This window comes from Sciurus vulgaris, assembly GCF_902686455.1.
Source record: "Sciurus vulgaris genome assembly, chromosome: 7".
Classification (NCBI taxonomy): Eukaryota; Metazoa; Chordata; class Mammalia; order Rodentia; family Sciuridae; genus Sciurus; species Sciurus vulgaris.
Genome location: NC_136467.1, coordinates 123,679,560 through 123,701,784, shown reverse-complemented (window position 1 = coordinate 123,701,784; position 22,225 = coordinate 123,679,560). Strand labels below are relative to the sequence as shown.

The window sequence follows — 22,225 nt, the reverse complement described above, 5'->3', positions numbered from 1 at the left end:
TTTTGAGGCGAGGTCTCCCTAAATTGCTGAGGTTCTCCTCAAACTTAATCATGCTACCTCAGCCTTCCAAATCGCTGGGATTACATGCATGCACAACTGTACCAGATTTCTCCGCTGTTTTTAAATGAGGGCTTTTATGGGGAAATCTGGGGTAATCTGGTACAGACAAAATCCAGACTTCGGGCAACAACTCGCAGACGCTTGGGTCCTCGCCAGGGGGGCTAGGCACGTGCCGTGCTGCTCCCGGACGGGCGTGTATCCTGCCGCGCTGCTTCCTCTGGCGGGGGATGATGGGAACGCATAGCAGCAAAGGGAGAAGGCAGGCGGCGACGGGGTGGCAGGCATTGCAGTGGGCCAGCCATGGAGCCCAGCTTGGTGGTGGCGAGGCCGGGGCAGCAAGGTAACAGTCCCCGCAGTGGTCTGCCGCCGCGTCACCTCCCCACACCCCTCGTGGTGCGTTGGTACTTTCCACACGCCCTGCAGCTTCCCCACCCCCATTCCAGGCGCGGCTGGTTATGGAGCCGTGCTCTCGGCTCTCCACTAACCGCCCTCCTTTCCCTCCAGATCCTCTTTGACTGCGTCACACCATGCCCCTCAGCCTCTTTCGGCGCTTTCTCCTTGCCACCCTGCTGCTGGTGATCGTCTGGACCCTCTTTGGGCCCTCGGGGGTCGGGGAGGAGCTGCTGAGCCTCTCGCTAGCATCCCTGCTCCCAGCCCCCGCTTTGCCGGGGCCGCCCCTGGTTCTGCCCCGCCTCTTGATCCCCAACCAGGAGGTCTGCAGTGGGCCCGGCGCCCCTCCCTTCTTGCTAATCCTGGTGTGCACGGCCCCAGAGAACCTGAACCAGAGAAATGCCATTAGGGCCTCGTGGGGTGGACTGCGCGAGGCCCAAGGACTGAGGGTACAGACACTCTTTCTGCTGGGGGAGCCCAATGAGCAGCACCCCAACAGTGGTGCCCAGAAGAATGATCTGGCATGGGAGTCAGCGGCCCAGGGGGACATCTTGCAGGCTGCTTTCCAGGACTCCTACCGCAACCTGACCCTCAAGACCCTCAGTGGGCTGAACTGGGTCAACAAACACTGCCCCATGGCCCGCTACATCCTCAAGACAGATGATGACGTGTATGTCAACGTCCCTGAGCTGGTGTCAGAATTGATCCTACGCGGGGGCACTGGGGAGCAATGGGAAAGGGGTGTGGAGCCCCACGGAGAGGCTGCTGCTGTAAACAAAGAGCGAGAAAGCCAGGCATTGAATCAGGTAGTGCCACTTCTGTACCTAGGCCGTGTGCATTGGAGGGTAAACCCCTCTCGGACACCAGGGGGTCGGCACCGAGTGTCAGAGGAGCAGTGGCCTCCTACCTGGGGCCCCTTTCCACCCTATGCCTCCGGTACAGGGTATGTTCTCTCAGCTTCTGCTGTGCAGCTCATTCTGAAGGTGGCCAGCCGGACACCCCCTCTGCCACTGGAGGATGTCTTTGTGGGGGTAAGTGCACGAAGAGGAGGCCTCGCCCCAACCCACTGTGTGAAGCTGGCTGGTGCCACCCATTATCCTCTGGACCGGTGCTGCTATGGGAAATTCCTGTTGACATCCCACAAGTTGGATCCCTGGAAGATGCAGGAAGCCTGGAAGCTGGTGAGCGGACTGGATGGGGAAAGGACTGCACCCTTTTGCTCCTGGCTCCAGAGAGTACTAGGCATCCTTCGGTGTCGGGTGATGGCCTGGAGGCATAGCTGAGTGTGGGGCCATGAGGGGAGTGAGGAACTGTGGGTCCAGCCAGCACCCCCAGGACCACCTCTCTCCCAGGCCCAAAGCAGGGGCCCTACTTGGCTGAGCTAATTAGTTTCCGCATACCAGACCTTCAGTTTGTCACCAAAGATAGCGATCCAGGTTAAGCGTTAAGGGCTTGGTCTGCCAGCCCCAAAGATGGTCACCAAGGAGAGGGGAAAATAATGCTTGTTATTCCCTTCAGCTAGGGCAGGAGAGGCACACCAGCCCACCAATAAACTTGTCTCTCCAACCGTTCAAATGCAATGTGTCTTCACCAGGATTCCCAGAACAAAAACCTGGACAGTGAGAGGCTCCAAGCCTCCTGGATAAGGACATTCTTGGGGCCAAGGGAGAGAGAGGATGGCCCTGCTGGGGAGGCAAGGCAAAAGCCACAGCATTCATAAGGTATGGAGAAAGGGTGGAGGTAGGACACTGACCCCTGGACCTAGAACAGTTCCACTCTGGATGAGGAGGAGGGAAGCAGGTCCACAGATGATCCAGACACAAGTAAAAAACTTGCCCCTTTTTTTAATACTTGACCACCCAAGGAGCCAGGTGTCCAACAACAGTTGGAAAAGAGGACACATTGTCACCTTATTCCAGGGAACAGTCATTTCCCTACAGGTGATCTTTGGGAAAGATTGCTGTGCCCACGCCACCCTGGAGCCTGGCTCAACGCACAAATCTGTCCAGGGCAGATGGCCGGCTCCCCTTGGGCTTGGCCTTCTCTTGCTTCTGCTTCTGCTGCTGCTGCTGCTGCTGTTGTTCAATGCTCTGCCGGACTTGGTCCTGGGGAAAAAAAATGGGGAGAAGCGGGACTGGGGATAGCTGGTTTGGTAGACTGAGGCCATGCAGTCAATCCCCAGCACCACCACCAAAAAAAAGAGAGAGAGAGAAGTGGGGTAGGGGACACAGGGCAAGGTACACAGTAGTGCTGGCAAAGCCCAAGATACACGCATGAGGTGGGTACAGCTAGAGGGAAACCTGGACACCTCCAATGCCATTACCCTGTGCTCCTTGTCCATGACCTTCCTCTTCCTCTTCACCAGGCTTGCTGTAGAGCTGCGGCCCTTCTGCTTTGGCTTTGGCTGGAAGGGAACCTTGGCCTCAGGGTCATAGCCCTGAGGAGAAACAGAAGCAGTAGCCTCAGAGTCAGGGAACTGGCAGCATCCACCATTTCTGGGGATAGGCCTGTGGTGGGGTGGGGAGGTGGGGATGAGGAAGGGCCTGGACACTCAGGGGACACTCCATACCAGCCTCTCTATCCGTTCCTTCTTTTCCTGTTCCAAAGAGATGACATCAACCTCTGCCAGGGCTCGGGGATCCAGACAAATGAGCTCTGCAGGTACCTGGGGGTGTCACAGGTGAATTGGAATGGGTAAGGGGTCACAGGATCCTGAAGCTAGTCTTCCCAAGACCTCTGACCCGAAAGCACCAGGGAGTTGTCCTTACCCTAGCCTCAAGCCACATGGGGGAACACCTGCCCCAGCAAGGAGCAGCTCACCTTCTCTAGCAGGGCCTTTACTTCCCACTCCTGGCGCTGCTTCTGGCTTCTGTATGGGTTGCTCTCCAGGGCGTCAAAGTTGGGTTCAGCAGCCCCTGGAGGGAGAAGCATGGAGCCATGTAACTCCAACCCAACCTAGTCCCTTTCCTGTCCCCTGGCTGTCTCAGGCCACCCAACTTTCATCCAGAGTTCATGCCCCACCCACTGGCACACTCACCAGGCACCAGCATGCTGGTGATGCCTCCGCTGTGCCCCACCCCCAGCACATCTTCAAAGGGACAAAACTGAAGACCGTGCACATGGCCAGAGAGCCGGTGGGTGAGATACGCCTGCTCCAGGGAGGGTGAGCTGGCCTTGCCCTGCCCTGCCCATATGTTAATGACGTCACCCATTCCTGCAGCCAACAGTCCCCGCTGGGAAAAGGCCAGGTGCCCTGCTCCCTGGGGCAGAGTTCGAGCACTCAGAGGCTGGAATGTCCCTCGCAAGTCAAAGATCTTCAGCTGATGATCCAGGCCAGAAGTAGCCATGTACCTGGGGGAGATGGAGAATGAATTTATCTATTGGTATGGATTTACCAAGACCTGTAGTCAAGTCCAAGTGTCAGATCTGAAAAAGACAGTAATAATCACTAACATCACATTAAACACTCCGTTCGTTAAGCTTCAAACAACTCTGTACTGTTTTCCTTTTACAGCTGAGAAGATAAAGTTCAGAGAAAGCCAATCTGGGTTAGTGAGTGGACAAGCTGGAGGTTAAGTAAGGCCCATTTCTTTAGTGTCTGCTCTCCTTGTACTAACACCACACTGCCCTTTCAGGACACATGGATCTAAGGACAACAAATGCCAGTCTGTACCTAAATGTGGTGTCCCACTGCACAGACAGACAGCAGAGCAGCTCAGCAAGGGGAAAGAGCATCTGCAGTGGTCAGGGAAGGCTTCCTGGGAAAGGAAGGAATTGCCTAGGCTGTGCTAGGTAATTCTCAAGAAAGCACAAGAAAAAGATCCAGACACATCAGCACCAGAGTGTGCATACAATGAGATGGAAACAGAGGTGTGTCTTTAGGATTTGTGGGAAGTATGAGGAGGGAGAGAGGGAGGAAAAAAAAAAGGACAGAAAGGAAAGGAAATAAGGTAAGGTAAACCAGGAGGGGACAAACTATAGGGGTTCCTTAAGATCAGACTGAGGACCATAAATCATCCCAACATTTGTCTAGCAGTGCCAAATCACAAGGTGAAGACTACATGGATTTGAGAAAACCCACTCAGAAAGTAGTGAAGTGATATGCTAGAGGGCCCTACCCACCACCTTGGCTTTCCTCAAGTCCTCTCACGTGCACTCCTAAGTTGTTTACTTTCAAAGGTAGGGATTTCTAAGTTCATTTTGTTTCTCAGAGAGGCTGATGGGAGTTCAGTCAGGTCAGGGACATATGTTGCCAATGGACCAAAGAAATTCTTTTTGGCCTTGGCTGTGAACCCAGGAAAGAGGGGACTGAAGATTTCCTATGAGCAGACTTGCCTTATGATGGAGCCCAATAGCAGACCAGCTGGATACTTTTGACAAGACAATAAGAGCAAAAAGGCCACTAGTGTAAACCAGAAATGACCAAGGGCTCCTGGGACATGGGGCACACCCTTGAGTGAACCAAAAATTCAACTCAGGGGCATGTGCAGGATCACCACCACCATCACATGCCCATTTATGGAACTCGTGGGTAAACACCAACCCAGCTGCCAGATGGAAGTTCAGGCTACTACTTACAAACTACACTTGCAAAAAGCAGTTCAGCTTTGAGAAGCCAAGCCAAGCCAATCCTAATACAAGCTTCCAGAAAGCCTCTTGCAGAAGAGATCAGCTTCATCTCTGGAGCTGTTAGGCTTGTCTGAAGAACTCCTGAGGGGGACCAAAGATAAGCAGTGATGGGCCTAAGATCAAGGACGATGGTTTTTCAGCACCAAGGTGCTAATTAAAATCCGGGTCTTAGTGAACTAAGTGATCAAGCTCTTGGCAAAGGAGTGGCTGACCCAGGCAGCTCAGGGAGGGCAAGTTACAGGTTAGGCCTAGTGGCCCACAGAAGGCAGAAAGCCTCAGAGAGGACCCCTCACTCTACAGAGCCAGGTGGGCACAGACAAGGAGTAAAATGGGAACCAAAACACTAGTCCACAGTGACTATTTTAATTATCACAGCTGAAGGGGTCTGAGCATCCTGAAGGCTTTAAGTTGGTGGCCACTGGGCTTTTCCTTTTCCCATGTATTTGTTTATTGATTTCTTTTAAAACAATTTGAAAGTAAACTAGTCTGTATTTAATGCAGAAGATTCCTGAGCAGCAATGTAAGAGGAAAGTAGCCTGTAGGAAACATTACTCTGACCACAGCAACTAAGACAGGACAGGAAGGGCTGGAGACTACAAATTGGCTATATTGCTTATGCCCACAGGCGACCACAAGGATGGAGAGAGAAAAACACCCAAGGAGACCCCTGAGAAAAGTCAGGCCTTCAGAGGTGGTCATGAGTACTACCAAAGTGATGCCAGCAAAGCAAGTATCAGAGCTGGGCACTCAGAAAGCACTCAGTAAATGGTGCTTTTGACTCCTGCTAATACAAATGGCTGAAGAACTTGGGGGCTGTGTGCCTAGTTATAGGAGCCAAAAAAAGTCAAATGTTGGGTGACGACAGGAAAATCCTGGGCAATGGGAGGGAAGAAGGAACTTTGGGAGTAAGGTGACAATTGAGTGACATATTCAATGATGGACACATTTAATCTGGTAACACAGAAGGCAACTGAATAGAAACTAAGTGCATCACCTGGTCAACCATTTGTAAACTACAGCCACCTATTTTTTCACATAAAGTGCAAATGGACCCCCACCCAGGGCAGGTACAATGATTCATCCCTGTATCCCCAGAACCCCAGCATAGAGTCCAGCATGCAACAAGTGTCCTGTGAATGCCTACCAGGTGAAAGGAATTAAAAGGAAAATACAGATCAGATAGAACAGCTATAAAAATACAGATACTCTCTCAGGAACAGCAGAAATCCAAAGCAGACCCAGCCCCCTCACATTATCAGCTAGATCAGAAAACAGTGATCATCCCTGATGACAATAAGCATGGTGTTCCCTATTTGAGAGGCACTGTGCTAAATTTTATACCTCTGAAGTCTAGTTTAAACTAGAGCTCAGCACACGTCACCCATATGCCAGATCTGGCTCACCATCTATTTCTATACAAGTCATATGCTAAGAACAGGGTTTACATTTTTAAGTGGATGAAAAAAAAAATCAAAAGAATAGTTTGAGAAATGAAAATTTTATGAAATTCAAATTTCTCTATCCACAGGTAAAGTTTTATTAGACCCTGGATCATTTACTTCAGTATGACTACTTTCATACTGGAACACCAGTCAGGTGGACGCTGTCTACAGTATTTTATTGATTTGCACTGCTGCTCTGTAAACTACAAGTCACAGTGACACAGTTATAATTCATGGCCTCTTGGGCACCTTGCATACATCAATCTCATCACCTATATGTGAGAAAGATGTTTTCAAAGATAAATTAACAGATGAACATTCACAGTCAATTTTGATGATCTGGAATACTAACCTTCAATTAAGCAAAATATTATCCTCAAAAAGAAGAATTCAATTCTTCCCATATAACAGACTTATAAGAATACCATATTCAGAGCTCAATGGAAGAGCATTTGCTAGCATTTATGAGGCACTGCACCATTAAAAAAAATACCATATTCAATTATTATATTTTTGAATTTCACTTAGAAATTTGTGATAATTGTTTTCTCTCATTAATTATTTACACAGTACCTTTTGATTTTGCCTCTCAGTGAAGCAAAACCTAAAATATTTACTATCTAGCTCATTAGAGAAAAAGTTTAACCCTGGGCCACATTCACATTCCTACTCTCAGGATCAGTAAACCGTGGCACACAGAGGTTCTATCATGTGCCCCCACTTACACATCTAGTCAGTAGCAAACCCAAGATATTTAGCCAGGCAGCCTGAGTCTGTGCTACTAAAGGCATACTGCCTTCCATACCTTTCTGCCCAGCTGTGACCCCTGTTACAGTTCAGAATGTGAGGTGTCCTCCAGTAAGCTCATGTAAGACAGTGCTGGAATGTTCATAGGTGGAATTGAGGCAGGAAAAAGGGTTAAAATGAAGAGACAAGACACTTGGGCTACTTCAAGGTCAGTTTTCTATTCAACAGGGCTGAGAAAATACAGACACAAGCCAGTCCTCATCAAGGTCAGACTGACTCCTGTCTAGGCAGAAAAAACTGATAACGGGACATCTGCTATCTGGTATCTGGACTCCATCAAAAAAAAGAAGACATGGTAACTTGCTTAGACCAAAGGGCACATGAAGAGCTCGTGGACACGTGGTGCTTTACCCAGGAATGGGTAGGGAGCTAGCTCTCTTAACCCTGTGCAGCTATATAAACCTCTAGACAACAGCCACTCTTGGGTATTCCTCTCTTCGGGCCTCCTCCCTTTGGGAGCTCTGTTTTCATTCTATTACTAATAAATCCTGTTACTTTGTTCTCACCCTATGTGTGCATTTCATTCTTTGAATTCACCAAAGAACTCCATTCTATGCCCCATGCTACAAAATGATTGGATTGTAAAATCAGTCATCCTAATTTGAATGGACTAACTGTTAAACTATAGGTAGGTGGGGTGTGGCTAGAGGGAGTAGGTCATTGAGGGCATGCCTTTGGGGTTTATAGTTTGTCCCTGGCTTTTCCTACTCTCTCTCTGCTTCCCATCTGTCAGGAGGTAAACAGCTTTCTTCCACCACATCCTTCTGCCATGATGTCCTACATAACCTCAGGTCCAGAGTGATGGCATTTGCCAACCATGGACAGAAACCTCTTAAATCATAAGCCAAAATAAACTTTTCCTTCTCTAAGTTGTTCTTTTAGGTATTTTGGTCATAAAATGAAGAGGTGACTGACACAACCCCTAACACCTCATCCCTAAACAAGTGACTTATAGGGGCTGGGGATACAGCATGGTTGGTAGAGTGCTTGCCTCACGGCATAAGGCCCTGGGTTCAATCCCCAGCACCACAAAATTTAAAAAAAAAAAGTGACTTACGTGCCTGTAGAATCCACAGCTATAGCCCGGACCCCACCACGATGACAGAGAATCTTGGCCAGTGGCTCCTTTACAGCTGGACTCCATAAAGACACAGTACCTGGAAGTAAGAGAAGACCTAGAATAAACTGGGGAAGATGGGGGCTCAGACCAAGAAGAAACAAGAGAAAGAAATAAAAAGGACAACTTTAAAGGACTCATTAAAGTACAAGTATGAAAAAAAAGGTCACAAGTGGTCAGAAAATCAAAGCTAAGCCAGGAGCTGGGTGCAGTGACATGCATCTATAGATCCAGCTATTCAGGAAGCTGAGGCAAAAGGATGAGCCCATGAGTTGGAAAGCAGCCCAGACAACACAGTGATACCCTGACTGAAAAACCAAGCTAAGTCAGAACTGACCATTGCTATGTCCAAGATGGATGACAGCGTTGTAAGGGTTCTGAGCCATGACACTGAGTCGTCCAGCCCGAGCATTCAGAGCTGCCACAATCTTCCCCACTGACACATCCAGGTAAGTCAGAAACCCTGTCTCTGACTGAGAGAGGGACAAAGAATGAGTCTTGATTGCCCTATGTCCCAAGAGAGGGATACCCAAGAGTGGGGACCTAGAGAATAATCTTCCCAAGGGCTGCCACCCAGCTGGTCCCTGTGCTCTGCAGTCACTCACAGCTGTGGCCAAGAGGAAGTGATAGGGCAGGAACTCAAGCCGGGTTACTCGGTCACAACGACGGACGCAGTGGAGCTCAATGCCCTGGTTGTCATAGATGTGAAGCCAGCGGTTCTGAGCAACAGCGAGCAATACCTCAGAATGAAGAAACCTGCAGGGAAAGAGGCGTGATCAATGAAGAATGGGATCAGGGGCTCTCATTCAATCAGAAATGGGCTGTCTCATCCCCACTGACCACCAACAGCAAGGACACTGACCGGATGTCCTGCACTGCCTCCATGACATTGATCTCACACATGAGTTTCTTTGTCACCCAATCAAGAGCAGCCACATGACCCCGACGCCCTCCCAAAGCCAGGTGTCTGTTGGAGATGAAGGAAAAGTAAGGCATTAACGCAGGAAAACACCCTAACTCAGATAATGTGGTGTGTCTCATATGAGCTCCTCCTCTCCAGGTGAGAGGAGACATGTTGCTAGATGTTCACACTCCTCAGGAACGACCCAAACACACATGCATAGCTGAGGAGGGCACATCCACCACAGCTAAGGAAATACATCCACATCTTAATTCAAGAGTCACTGGAGTCTAAGCATAGCTCAGTGGCAAAGCATGGGCTAGGCATGTGTGAGGCCTTGGGTTCAATCCCCAGAAACAAACACACATGCACACACACACCAGTAACTGGAATTCAATCTCACCTCCCAGTTCGAGAGTAGTTCAGTCTATAGGGCCCAAACTGCCGCAGATTCAAGTCGAAGTGCTGAAAAAGGAAAAGAGTAGAAAAAACAATCAGGGCCTGGGGCTGTAGCTCAGTGGCTGAGTGCCTGCTCAGCATGTGTAAAGCCCTGGGTTTAATCCCCAGCACCAGCACGCACATGCACACACACATATATATACAAGAAAATCAAGAAAAAAATCAGCTCCCCTGGGTAATTTCCTCTGCTAGGTCACCATTCCTCTTTCCCTGCACCATCAACCAACCCACTAGCCCCTTTCGCTCCTTAGGCTCACCTTGGCTGCACTTGCTATGTCCACAGCCTCCACGATGTCAGCCTGGCGTATCTTTGCTGTGTCTTCCCCATCCTCCCCTTCCAGAAACCTGAAAGTAAGGGTTACAGCTGCAGCAAGGCTTCCCAATAATGAGCTGGGTGTAACGACATAAAAACTAGGAACAAGCTGGGCACAGTGGCACACGCCTGTAATCCCAGAGGCTTAGGAGGCTGAGGCAGGAGGATGGAGAGTTCAAAGCCAGCCTCAGCAAAAGCAAGGCACTAAGCAACTCAGGAAGACCCTGTCTCTAAATAAAATACAAAATAGAGCTGGGGATGCGGCTCAGTGGTCGAATGCCCCTGAGTTCAATCCCCAATAACAACTCCCACAAAAAAAAGGAAAAAAAAAAAAAATGAGTAATGATGCCCACTGTAGTGATGCACAACTGTACCCCCAGCGACTGGGCAGGCTGAGGCAAAAGGATCACAAGTTCACAGACAGCCTCAGAAACTTAGCAAGGCCCTAAGCAACTTAGGGAGATCCTGTCTCAAAAGTAAAATAAAAAGGATTGGGGACATGGCTCAGTGGCAGAGCTCCAAAGGGTTCAATCCCCAGTACAAAACACACACACACACACACACACACACACACACACACACACACAAAGAAAAAAAAAAAAAAAAAAAAGGAGAATCCTATAAAGCAGGCGCTGGGGAGGCTCAGAATGGGGTCCACTCACCCAGGTTCCTCAGCAAGCAGCAGCTCAGAACGAGCGGCTTTGACACTTGTCTCTTCTTCCTCTGCTTCAGCCACCTCAAGTTTGCTTCGCGTTTTGGACTTAGAACGTGGTAGCTAGAACGTTGGTGGGGAAAGAAGCAAAGAAAATGCAGGTTCACGGGAAAGCCAGTCCGGCCAACCTTCATCCAACTCGTCCTGACACTCCCTGTCTCAACCCTTCCCCACTGTCTGCTGGTCCTCACCTTTATGGATTTGTCAATACGACAAAACTTCCGGGCTACCTCCACAGGGACCGGGGCGGGACCTGGAAATGGGTCCTGGGCCTAGGACAGGAATGAGGCGATAAGCAGGCTGTTTGACCCCATACTTTTCAGTCTTAAAGCACAAACGATCTGTCCTGCTACCCTATCAGGTCCTAGGCTCACCCCAGACAAGCTCCGCTGGGGCTCCGGCTTCTTTCGTTCTCGGGGCTTCTTTGGAACCTGAGGCTTCTTGGAGATCCGAGACTTCTTGGAGCTGCGAGTGTTTTTTGGCTTCTGGAGGCGGACCTCCCCATTCCTCTTCTTTTTAAGAGGGGGACCCGGAGAGGCCCCGGCAGAAGTCGGAGCAGTTTCTTCCTCCCAGTATCGCCGAGGTTTCTACGGCAGATTAGAAGCCCTGATACTTAACCCAGCCCTGACCCCCGACCCCGCAGCTAAAAACTTCTCTTCCTACTCATGGAGGCCTCTACCTTCCTCTTGGCCTGAAGTTTGTCCTTCTTGGGTGGGACATTCCTGCCCGGCCTGGGGGCTGTCTCCATCTCGCCCACCCGAACGACGATCCACGTGCAAAATTCTCAGCAGTCCCACAGTCCGCTTGAAACTTCCGGAAGTCCCCTTCTTTTCATCCAATCAGCGCCGGCCATATCCGAAGCCATTTGGCGCCATCTTGAGTGAGGGCACGCTCTCCTTTGAAGAGCGAGGAAGGTTCTTCCTAAGGGCAGCTTCCAAACAATGAAAAAAAGGCAAGTCGGAGGCCATGCATTTTCTTTTTCTGGGTTAGGTTATTCAACTTATCTAAAACTCCCGAGTCCAGTCTTTATATCAGAACACCACTCATTAAGCCAGACAGAACTAGATACTACATTTCCCGGCATGTACCAAATGCAGCTTCCGGCGCCATACTTTTCCCAGGATTCCTTGTTTACTTCCGGGTTTATTAAAACAGAAGGGAGAACGTGAGTAGGTCAGGGATTCGATTGAGGGTTTTGGGGTCTCGTTTCACTCTCCATCTCCTGGGACCAGGATACAGTCGATATCCCGGATAGGGAGAGACTGCGGTGCCCTGAGGGGCTGCCTTTGAAGAGTGCTGTCATTTCCGCAGGCCGGGCCAGAAAAGGGAGACCGGGCTCCTTCCAGAGCTTGAGACCCAGCGCCCCCATCCCGCTCCCAGCAGGCTTTCGTCCCCGCCATGGCTGAGCTTATCCAAAAGAAGCTGCAGGGAGAAGTGGAGAAATACCAACAGCTACAAAAAGGTAAGGGAGCAGTTACGATATGGCCTCGCCTCAGTGCACATAGAACCCAGTCATACCAAATAAGGTTTACCGCTCCATTCAGGCCCCGGCGTGCAGGCACTTCCCCACCTCAGTATTCTACCCTACCATTGACCCCATCCTTCTCTACTTCTTACATCCCTTTTCTTCTGTGGCGGGCAGTAGCATGTTTGCTGTCTCTAATCGTGTCTTTCCTCCCACCCCTCAGATTTGAGTAAATCCATGTCAGGGAGACAGAAGCTTGAGGCACAACTAACAGAGAATAATATCGTAAAAGAGGTGAGGGACCGGGATTTATGGGTCAAGAAGGGACTTGTGCCGGCTTTGGTTCTTATGATATATTTTACACCCCGCATCAGGAACTGGCCCTGCTGGATGGATCCAACGTGGTCTTTAAACTTCTGGGCCCTGTGCTGGTCAAACAGGAACTGGGGGAAGCTCGGGCCACAGTGGGGAAGAGACTGGACTATATAACAGCTGAAATGTAAGTCTTCATTCCCCCACCCTATACCACAGCTGACACTTTTGGAGTAGAAGTGTTGAGGAGCCTGTGTAGAGTGGCTTTCCATAGTATTCCCCAGTTGTCCAGTTCTCCCGGCCCTTTCCTTCCCTATCAGCCTTCTTCTCCTCTCTCCCTTAGATCTCAATTTTTCCAGCAATCTCTTTCTTGCCTCAGTACCCCCATCAAAATGGTAAGTCCCACTAATTTCTGCTTTTCTGCTTCTTTGCTTCCCTTGCATCTCACCAGTAAGCGATATGAAACCCAGCTCCGAGACCTTGAGCGACAGTCGGAGCAACAGAGGGAGACCCTTGCTCAGCTGCAACAGGAATTTCAGCGGGCTCAGGCGGCAAAGGCAGGGGCTCCTGGGAAGGCCTGACCCCATGGCCAGGGGGAAGGGGAGGGAGGGTATGCGGCAGCTCTAGGGTCTATAGTATTGTAGCTAATAAAATGTAAAAATACTCGGCTCTGTTTTCTGACCATCCCCTTCTGTCATAATTGTTTCCATCCATTCCCCAGCCCTTTCACCTTATACATACACCTTCTGCCTTACTCCCTTAGGTCCAGATTCTTAAAACTGGAATCTCTGTGACAGGGTGAGCCTTCTTTCTTGAAACTAGTCTGAAATGTTTCCAACCTGCTTGCCTGTGTATACAGCCATTTACTTTCCTTTATTTTGGTTATCTTGACCCTTTAATAAGCCTAAGATGTACATACATAATGTAGCATATGGTTGGGAATGTCAGTTTAATTGAAGAAGCTTAAAATTTTCTGACCTGAGACCCCAGGACAAAAATGTGTTTACCTACCTTGCTATTAATACTTGTCAGCCTCCAAATGTCCCTGGTACATCTTTTAGTTCTTTTTAGCCTCTTATCTTAAAATTGTTTGACTATAGCTTAAATTGATTTAAATCCCCTGCCAGTTTGTGTTGTTCACAAACTGTTGTTGATTTCTTTGTCCTATAATCGTTTCTTACAGATTTGCCCCCAGTAGTTCTTCATACTTTGTTTTGTTTTTGTAGTGCTGGGGATTGAACCCAGGGCCTTGCACATGCTAGGCAAGTACTGTACCACTGAGATAATATCCCCAGTCCCTTTATACAGATCACTTTAATCTGGTGTCTACCTCTTCACATAGATCTGACCAGTGAAGAAAAGAATTTTAAGAGTAAATAAAGGAACCAGGAGTGAAGAAGTTCCTGAAGGGAAGTAAACCATTCTGAGGAAACCATTTTCACCAGTACCGTACTTGCAGCTTTTCTTGGGAAAAAACATTGTGTCCTTTCTTGTTCCATCTTCAGCAAATTCCCCACCCCCACTACCAGCAAGCCAGTTCATATGCACTGCAGGTACAGGGGAGTAAAATTCAGGTAGTGTTTTGGTTTATTATCTTAGTGTTGTCACAGTGACAGGAAGCCCTAGGGTGGGAAAAGGAATTCCCATTAGAACCTACTTCTTGCCATTCCCCTCTGCCCTGGGGCTCAGAGCCTATAGGCCTTTCCTTGGCCTTTCATATTTGATGATGTGGCAGGAATCAGAAACTGGTGCCTTTTCCTGAGTGCCACATTCTTGAGAGGTGGTGAGCTGTATGCAGGTATCTGACTTGGTTACAAGATTACCAGCTGCCACATGGCTGTATTTCTCTGCTGCCTGGTAAATGAGTGGCACTTCACTGCCCCAGGGTGGCTGGCCACCTTTCAGAATTTGTCCCAATGTGATGTAACTGATACCACTCAGGATGGCTATCCACATCTGGTTTGAACACCATGACTTCTGTAAGCCAACAGGGCTTCTTCCTCAGAATAGTGCCCGTGCAATCTTCCTCCCTGTGGCCTTGATCCTGGGAAAAGAACCCCCTCCTCCCTCACTTGGGGGAGTTCCTGATGCAGAGGGGCCACTGGCACCCGGTGTGGCAGTAGAGGGCTTTCGCCTTTGCCGTAGGAGGAAATCATGAGATGCTCCATCCATAGCGTAGAAGACATTAGCTGAGGGTGGGATGGTCAGCTCTGTAGATTCAGAGATGGATGTCAACCATAGGTAGCCATCCCCTCCAACAACCACCCAGATGTGGAAGCATTCCACTGATGGGTACCAGTCGTGTGTCCCCCCCCCCCCCCCCCCCCCCCCCCCCCCCGCACAAGTCTTTTCTCCCTCCTGGCCTCTGACCTCGCTCCCCTGGTAGCAGCTGTACCAGCTCGAACTCTGAAGCCACTGCAGAATCACGATTGTTTTTCTTGAGGACACGACTGATTACACTTGGAGCCTTGTCCTGGCTTGTCACCTAGTGGGACCAGAGACCAAAAGAGCAGTAAATCAGCTATATTTATCTGTTTCCCATCCTTCCAACATACTATCTTTCAGCCACCTTCCCAACCAAAAAGTTACCTGTGCCCAATACTTTAAAATGAACAGGAAACCCAATATGGTAGCTCTCTCTACCCTATAAGCCAGCCCACATGGTACCCCATGAGATAGGGCTGTTTCCCTGTGGGGTAACTGCTGTTGGTTCTGAAGTCTAAATGGCCTTCAAAAGTTCAAGGTGTAACAACTAATGCACAGTAGCCTTCAAAATAAAGCAAAACTGCCAAAGTCAAAAGTCAAAATTAAAACTACAATCAAATCCATCTAGCTGCCCAAATCTAAGACATTTTTGTTCCAACAAAGCACCTTCACCCCCAGCTCCAGCCCCAGGCTTCCTTACCAAGATGCTCTTGTAGACACTGCCATCTTCCCCCAGTTCCATCTGGACGCGGATGATTCGGCAATCAGAGGCCCCTGGCCCTGATCCCCCTCCCCCGTATCCAGTTCCCCTGGAGGCCCCTTCTGTACCCCCACTCAATGGGGACCCACAGGAGGCTGAGCGGCGGTGACCTCGAGAAGGCCTAGGGGAGGAAGCTGGGGGCGAGAGGTGGCTGGGGTCAGCTGGACTATGCAGAGAAGGACTGCTTTCCAGGGCAGAGTCCAGAGATGAGACAGACGGCCACTTCATATGCTAGGCAAATGACATGGAAGACTGGCATGAAGGCAGGGAAGTTAAGGAAAAAACATTCATAGAGTCAGAGTCAGTGTCAAAGCCAGATGTTAAAAGCAGAGCTCACCTGGGCTAGCCGGGTCAGCAGAGGAGCAGGGGTTCCAGGCACCTCATCTCCCCCTACACTGGGCCGATCCCAGGATACAAGGGGGGTGGGGCCCCCAACAGAGCCCAGAACCCTGGAGTGACAGGAGATTGGGAGGATCAGAGAAGAATGGCAAGTTCCTAAGAAACCACCCCCCAGCAGCTAACTCCCTCACTCTGTCCACTGTGAGATGACCAGTGTTGGCCGAAGCACCCGTGGGGCAGGAGTGTCACTGGTACCAGGTGGCTCCACCTCACAGGACACACGGTGACTGGGGAGAGGAACAATGCAAAGAGGTCAAGATGTGAAACCAAGCCCCCACACCTAGCCAGAACTCTGAAATCCCGACCTCACCCAGCCACTCACCTCTGAGCCTCAGTCAGTGGCCGGAGCCCCTGAAGCCACTGTTGAATATCAGGGTCAGGTCGAAGGTCATAGCCACGACATTCATTCTGGAGCCGCCGCAACTCAGAAAGGACAGCAAACTCCTGGGAAGGAGCCCTCAACTGCAGGAGCCAAAACTCTCAGGGATCCCCAATTTTCCCCCTCATTCTCTTCCTGGGACACAGAGAGAGATGGCCAACATCCAGCTCATGCATTCCTCTCACCTTCCTACGCTTGTCAAAATTGATGTAGCCATTCTGCAAGGACAATGGGATAAGAGTAAAAGTCTTAACCTTGCCTTCCAAGCAACAGAGATGCTTCCTCTACTAAACACACCTCCACTTCCAACCCATAAACACTACACTCTGCAGGCCTCTCTGACTTTGATCCTCCCTGTCCCTCTTCCTCATATCTCTTATGCCCTAAGCACTCCATTTGGCCCTTTAAATTGGTATCTCGGGTAGAAAATGTATCACAGATGAGAAAATGGGGCTCAGAAAGGACAAGGAACTTGCTCAAGGTATTAGTTTTTGTTGTTTTCCCAGTGCTGGGGATCAAACCCAGGGCCTTGTGTATGCTAGGCAGGTAAGCTACTACTGAGCTACTACTCCCCAACCCCTCAGTACTTATTTAATTAGCAAGTTATATATACCAACATTTCAAGCAGGTTCTAAGCAGCTAACAAATATGAGGGGTCCCACAGCCTTGGTTTTCCTCTTGGATTCCCACAGGAGTGCCAACTACTCCAAAACTTCTCTTAATAATAAATTGATATAGATATTGCCATTTACAGACCACAAAAAGGTGAAGCATCTTGCCACAGTAACAGAACCAGAGCCCAGCAACCGGCTCCAGAACCCTGGCTCAGCTGCTGAGCCAGGCCTTCAGCCCCTTTTTGGAGAAGTCTACCTGACCATGAGGCACACTTGTTAATCATTATAGTGCAAACAAACACACACACACACACAACTGACCTCCAGCTCATCCTTGGAGGCTGCATCCAGCATCACGAGGTCCTTCAGGAAGGTACCAAGGTATGGGACCACACCCTGAGGTCAGATGTCAGGATCAGAGGCCTTGCCTCTGGTCTGAGGGCCCTGTATCCCTCCATACTTTCCCTCCTCATTGCCTCTACAACAAATTTTTATTCTCCTCAATCAGCTGTGTTCCCCCTTCCACCCCTCAGACTGCTTCCTTCATAGCCATTCCATACCTCTCCCCAGCCTCCTGCTAGTCACTCACCCCACCCCGGGAGCCAGACCTCGGGGCCTTCTTAGAGTGTGGCTCCAGAGGGGGCTGCAACTTCACTTCCTGGTGGTGACAAAACAAGGAGATATGTGGCAAGTAGACACAGGAAAGGTTGGGAATGCAAGATAACAGGGCCTCACCTGTAGGAGGAGCTCCCGGCTTTGGGAATAATTGTCCTCCTCAGAGAAAATCTGGCAGAGGCTAGAAAAGACTCTGATGCTGTCCCTAGGGGAGGGAGAACAATGCCCCTGAGGACAGGCCTGGCTTAGCCACCCTCTCATCTGACCCTCAGTCCAGCGCCTTGTCCTCCTCACCTGGCTGCTTCTCCCCAGGCTGCCCGAAGCCTGTGGATAGGGCTGGACTGCAGGGCTGACACTACAGCATAAACTGAAGAGAAGTTTCGGAGCAGTCGGCACTCCTGTGAGTCCAAGAGGAAAGCCAAGGCTGTGGGAACGCTCTCCATACCATGCTCCCCAAAAGGTCAATACTTACTTACCTCTGCCACACGGATCCACTTCTCTAGGAGCCGGGCCCTCTGGGGAGGTCGAAGTGGCCGTATGGTCACCTCCCCGGGCCCCTCTCCAGTTGAGGTGGCCCCCAGGACAGAGCTAACCACAGCCCCTGCCACCTTGTTGAACTGTGTAACAGTAGCTCTGACAGATGGGCAGAGGTGGGAGTGTCCTGGCCGGTCTCTGTGTCCCCACAGGCCCCCCAAGCACTGAGAGGGGACCAGATTGAGAAAAAGTTCCTGCAGGGCAGAGGCAGAGGTTAAAGTTCATAGTCAAGTGAGTTGAGCCTTCCACTATCAGGGATCTGAGGATCTCAGGTGGCCAGGGAACCAGGACACAGGGTTTGAAAGGTAACAACCAAGGGAAAAGGTCAATACAGTAGATGGAGGAGGCTAGGAGCTGAATTAGGAATGGGGTGGAAGCAAGGACAAGGATCTAGAGTCAAGGAGAGGTTAGTAAGGGGTCGGGGAACATAGGGGTCAAGGGTCAGGGTCTCACCGCATCTAGCAGGGTCAGCTGCTCGGCCAAGTGGTCAGCGAGGAACACCAGGACATCCGTGGGGTCAGCAGGGGGATCGCCGGGGAGGGCCAGGGGCTTAGGAAGGTCGGGGGTCTGGGGGTCCACCCGGGACCGGAGGTTGCGGATGAGGTCAGCGCTGCCCCCCCCAACACCCTCCCCTGCTGCATACCCTGTCCGAAGCAAGAAGCTCTCAAGCCGGTCAAGCTGACCCTTGGCCTCAGAGCCAAAATCCTCAGGGTGAGAGGCCAGCCAGGTTGACAGTACAGAGATGGCTACCCTGAGAAGGGGAATCAGCCAGGGGTCAGAGGTCCAGCCACTGCTTGCGTACAGGACATTGAGGTTAAGAATCTAGGTCACTCACCCTGTTGTCCTCTCTAGCTCATCAGTAGAATGAGATTCAAGGACTTCCAGCCTGAGGGGAGAGAACTTATCTGTGCATTTTCCAACGTCCTCTGCCACCCTGGCCCCCCACATGGCTCTGGCTCCTTTGGAAGCTTTATAAAGTCCAAACACCTCTATGACCTTTGGCTCCATGATCCTGACCTGTCAGCCACAAGCCCAAGCAGGGCAGGTGTGGAGGTGAAGGCCCTGTGGGTGGCCAGGAAGGCTGACATGAAGGTCACGTCAGCCCCTGATGTCCGGGGGTCCAGCAAGTGTCTGACCAGAGCCTCCAAAGTGCCAGCTCGGAGCCGTCGGGATGAACGTGGTGGAGGTGTGGGGGCCTGAAGGATACAGAGAGTTGGTCACTGACCTTTTCTTCAAGACTACCCCCTAGATATCTGGGGACAACCCCAGACCTAGAAGCTGATCCAGGCTCATTTTGATGAGATTCAAAGCAGGCAAAGGACTTAGCCTAAATCACACAGCAGAGTTCAATCTGGGTTCTAGACCTCCAACCCAGTACTCTGGTCAGAACGCCAGAGGAGGGGAACTGGGATATGAGGGGTCAGAGGTGAGAAGCCAAAGTCAAGATCTCACCAAGGGATCAAGAGTCCGATATTGTCGGCTTGTGACAGTAAAAGTGGCACCATCCTCCTCCTCATCCCAGACAGACACAGGGGCCTGGAGGAGCAAGGAAGGGGAAGTCAGACAATTCCATACCATCCCCACTGTCCCTCCCTCTCACCCAGGCCCTGCTCCTCCCTCTGCACCCCTCACCTGTGATGGCAGGGGACAGTACCAACGAGTGCGAGGGGTGGGGGGGGCTGGTGACCCCAGGTCTCCCCCACTGGGGCCCAGACAGCCCCCCCCCAGCAGCCTCAGGACCCGGTGGAGTCGAGGGGGTTGCAGTGGGGGATTGGATGGAATGCAGAAACCAGGATCCTGGAAACCCCCAATACCCTTTCCCCCCAGAGCTGAACCCCAGCACAGTAAAGAAGCAGGGTACAAAGGGCAGAAGAGGGAAGAGAAACAGGCGGAGAGTCAGAGACCTTGAGAAGCAGAAACCTCAGGCCCAGCACAGCAGCGTGCCCCGCCCTCCCCCACCAAAAACCAGACAAGCCAGAAGAATTAGTCTGTCCCCTTAGGCCCCCTTCCCCAGGTCCCTTGGGTGGGGCTTCCACTATCCCAGCCCCGGGGACTCCCCCCTGAAGGTGGCAGCTCCAATCCCAGTACAGGAAGGAGAAAGGGAAGTGGGGATGATGAGGGGGAGAGAGGCTGGTAGACTCAGAGTCACGTGGTCTCAGCCCCTCCCCTGACCGGTCCCGAAAAACCAGCCCTGCTAGTCACCCCGCCTTCACCCAGTGTCTGAACCCAGGAGTCCAGGGCTTCTAGGCCTTACATACAATATCAGGGGCTGGAAATGTGGCTCAATAGTACAGCACTTGCCTAGCATGCACAGAGCCCTGGGTTAGATCCCAAGCACCATCAAAGAGGGGGGAAATCTAACTTCTGGCCCCTCCTGAAGTTCCAGATCGTGCTCCTGGCCACCACCATTAGTCCCTAGGAAAAACAGATGACCACCCTCTACCCAGCCTGGGACGGTCCCTCCAGGTCCCAGAACCTTGGCTTCCCGGCCTCTACTTAGCACCAAGGAGAGTAGGGGAGGAGAGAGGGAGGGAAGAAGGGAGGGGTCACGAAATCTGAGGGTTCCCTCCCCAATCCCAGAGTCTGAGGAGTTGGTTACTGTGGAAACAAACCCCTCCCCTCCAAACAAAAATAAGGAGGAAGACCGGGACCAAGACCCAGCTACCCAGAGAGGCAGACAAACTCAGGCAGGCAAAGGCAGAGAGGCCCAGAGCCCCGTAAGGACAGCCAGCCAGACATTCCAGACTGGAACAAGGCAGGTTCCTGCGGGCAGATTCTGAGTCACACTGACAGAGAACCACAGAGACTCCAGGACTCCCCGCAGCAGGAAGACAGGCAGATACACAGCAATAGGCGTGTAAATAACTGAGGCAGGGAGGAAGAGATGTAGGACCCAGAGACACCGAGAGAAAAGCGGAGAGTCTCCGAATTATGTATGCCCCCTGCCTCCCACCACCCGCGTCTCACCTCTTCTTCTTCCTCCTCCTCTTCCTCCTGCCCCCCGCCCACGGCCCGGCCACCTGGGTCCCCACCCTCTTCGGGATCTCGGCTCCGGAAGCTGCTCAGCACGACTCCCCCCGGGGGGCTCGTGTCCAAAAGCAGCCGCAGGGGCCGCGGGAGCATGGCCAAGTGAAGGAATCAGCGGGGTCGGGCCATGGGGGCGCCTGAGGAGAGACGGGGATGGGGGTGGGGTGGAGTCAGGCGGGCGTGAGGGAGTGGGACAAGGAAAGATCGCGGGTGAGTGTAAAGGTAACCGGATGGGAGTCCTGCAGGAAGGCTGAGGGAGGGAGCAGCATAGGGGTGGAAAACGAGGGCCCTTGGTGCATTTTAGGGATGAAGGGGGATCACAAGTACGGGACGGGCAGGGTCATTCGGTGCTCGGGCTCTGACCTGCTCGGGAGCGGTGGGGGCAGCGCGGGTCCCGGGTCGCTGATCCTGTCGGTCTCCGGCCCTCTACACAGTCCCGGGGCCGAGTCCCCTCCGCGGCTTTTCCGCACCCCCCTACACCCCCCCGCGGGGCTCCGGGGGCCCTCCCGCCCTTTCCGCTCCCCCCCGCGTCCGCCCGCTCCGAGAGCAGGAGCCAAAAAGGGAAGGAAGTGAGGACAGGAGCCAGAGCCGCGGACTAGGGGAGCGCAGGACGCCAAGGGCCGGGACCCAGGGGCTCAGGTCCCCACCTCCACTGTCCCCCGCCCCTCCTCTCCGGGATTCTGGAGCCCACATCGCCCCGCACTGAATTGGAATAAAACTTCCAGTCTCTAGCCTCCGGGGGAGGGCAGGAGCAGAATTTGACATTCCTTTCACCAACAAGAACTAGACTAACACTCCCGCGGGAAGCGCTTTAGCGGAGAAGGACCCGATAACTCCACGGGCGAGATTACACTCCCCACCCCAACCCACGAGTGCAGCGGACCGAATCCACGCCTGGTTTTCTGAGGAGCACTCGGTTCCCGCCCACTCTCGGGGGGCGGGGCAGGAAGCCGCCCCATCCGGTATAGACTCGGCGCTTGGGCGTTTCCGGTACTCTGGGCTCATTGAGGTCCGAGGAAGCAGTTGCTGAAGGCTCCTCTGGAGCCACTGGGTGCCTGACCGTACACTTGCGACCGGAGATTGGA

The 22,225-nt window shown here is 51.8% G+C and overlaps 4 protein-coding genes across 13 annotated transcripts; 2 read left to right on the top strand and 2 right to left on the bottom strand.

The window, feature by feature from the left end:
* The first annotated feature begins 152 nt into the window (after window positions 1-152).
* Window positions 153-2,122, top strand: B3GALT4 (beta-1,3-galactosyltransferase 4). Of its 2 annotated transcripts, none has more exons than XM_079147842.1 (2): window positions 153-400; window positions 565-2,122. In XM_079147842.1, the coding sequence occupies exon 2, from the start codon at window positions 588-590 to the stop codon at window positions 1,731-1,733; it is 1,146 nt and encodes a 381-aa protein (XP_079003968.1). In that variant the 5' UTR covers window positions 153-400; window positions 565-587; the 3' UTR covers window positions 1,734-2,122. The 2 variants fall into 2 exon arrangements, with proteins under 2 accessions (XP_079003968.1, XP_079003969.1); XM_079147843.1 differs by having other exon boundaries at window positions 153-453.
* A 152-nt stretch (window positions 2,123-2,274) lies between these two features.
* WDR46 (WD repeat domain 46) lies at window positions 2,275-11,668 on the bottom strand. Its single transcript, XM_079147833.1, has 15 exons — window positions 11,510-11,668; window positions 11,205-11,417; window positions 11,022-11,102; window positions 10,781-10,893; window positions 10,063-10,150; window positions 9,750-9,811; window positions 9,308-9,412; window positions 9,051-9,201; window positions 8,783-8,918; window positions 8,386-8,485; window positions 3,488-3,801; window positions 3,271-3,365; window positions 3,020-3,115; window positions 2,774-2,887; window positions 2,275-2,555 (listed from the first exon to the last, which is right to left on the bottom strand). The coding sequence occupies exons 1-15, from the start codon at window positions 11,576-11,578 to the stop codon at window positions 2,439-2,441; spliced, it is 1,854 nt and encodes a 617-aa protein (XP_079003959.1). The 5' UTR covers window positions 11,579-11,668; the 3' UTR covers window positions 2,275-2,438.
* A 275-nt stretch (window positions 11,669-11,943) lies between these two features.
* Window positions 11,944-14,069, top strand: PFDN6 (prefoldin subunit 6). 5 transcript variants are annotated; one of them, XM_079147875.1, is made up of 5 exons: window positions 11,944-11,995; window positions 12,142-12,292; window positions 12,519-12,589; window positions 12,670-12,794; window positions 13,059-14,069. In XM_079147875.1, the coding sequence occupies exons 2-5, from the start codon at window positions 12,229-12,231 to the stop codon at window positions 13,186-13,188; spliced, it is 390 nt and encodes a 129-aa protein (XP_079004001.1). In that variant the 5' UTR covers window positions 11,944-11,995; window positions 12,142-12,228; the 3' UTR covers window positions 13,189-14,069. The 5 variants fall into 5 exon arrangements, 4 of the variants coding, with proteins under 4 accessions (XP_079004001.1, XP_079004000.1, XP_079004002.1 ...); XM_079147874.1 differs by having other exon boundaries at window positions 11,950-12,003; XM_079147876.1 differs by having other exon boundaries at window positions 11,981-11,999.
* A 102-nt stretch (window positions 14,070-14,171) lies between these two features.
* RGL2 (ral guanine nucleotide dissociation stimulator like 2) lies at window positions 14,172-22,178 on the bottom strand. Of its 5 annotated transcripts, none has more exons than XM_079147815.1 (18): window positions 21,504-22,178; window positions 21,081-21,277; window positions 19,566-19,649; window positions 19,131-19,309; window positions 18,949-18,999; window positions 18,567-18,864; window positions 18,056-18,307; window positions 17,874-17,977; window positions 17,700-17,784; window positions 17,554-17,622; window positions 17,286-17,360; window positions 16,536-16,568; window positions 16,294-16,433; window positions 16,103-16,198; window positions 15,910-16,021; window positions 15,513-15,803; window positions 14,940-15,092; window positions 14,172-14,908 (listed from the first exon to the last, which is right to left on the bottom strand). In XM_079147815.1, the coding sequence occupies exons 2-18, from the start codon at window positions 21,234-21,236 to the stop codon at window positions 14,609-14,611; spliced, it is 2,478 nt and encodes an 825-aa protein (XP_079003941.1). In that variant the 5' UTR covers window positions 21,237-21,277; window positions 21,504-22,178; the 3' UTR covers window positions 14,172-14,608. The 5 variants fall into 5 exon arrangements, with proteins under 5 accessions (XP_079003941.1, XP_079003943.1, XP_079003942.1 ...); XM_079147817.1 differs by having other exon boundaries at window positions 14,172-14,817; window positions 14,978-15,092; XM_079147816.1 differs by having other exon boundaries at window positions 16,294-16,415.
* Between the last annotated feature and the right edge of the window lie 47 nt (window positions 22,179-22,225).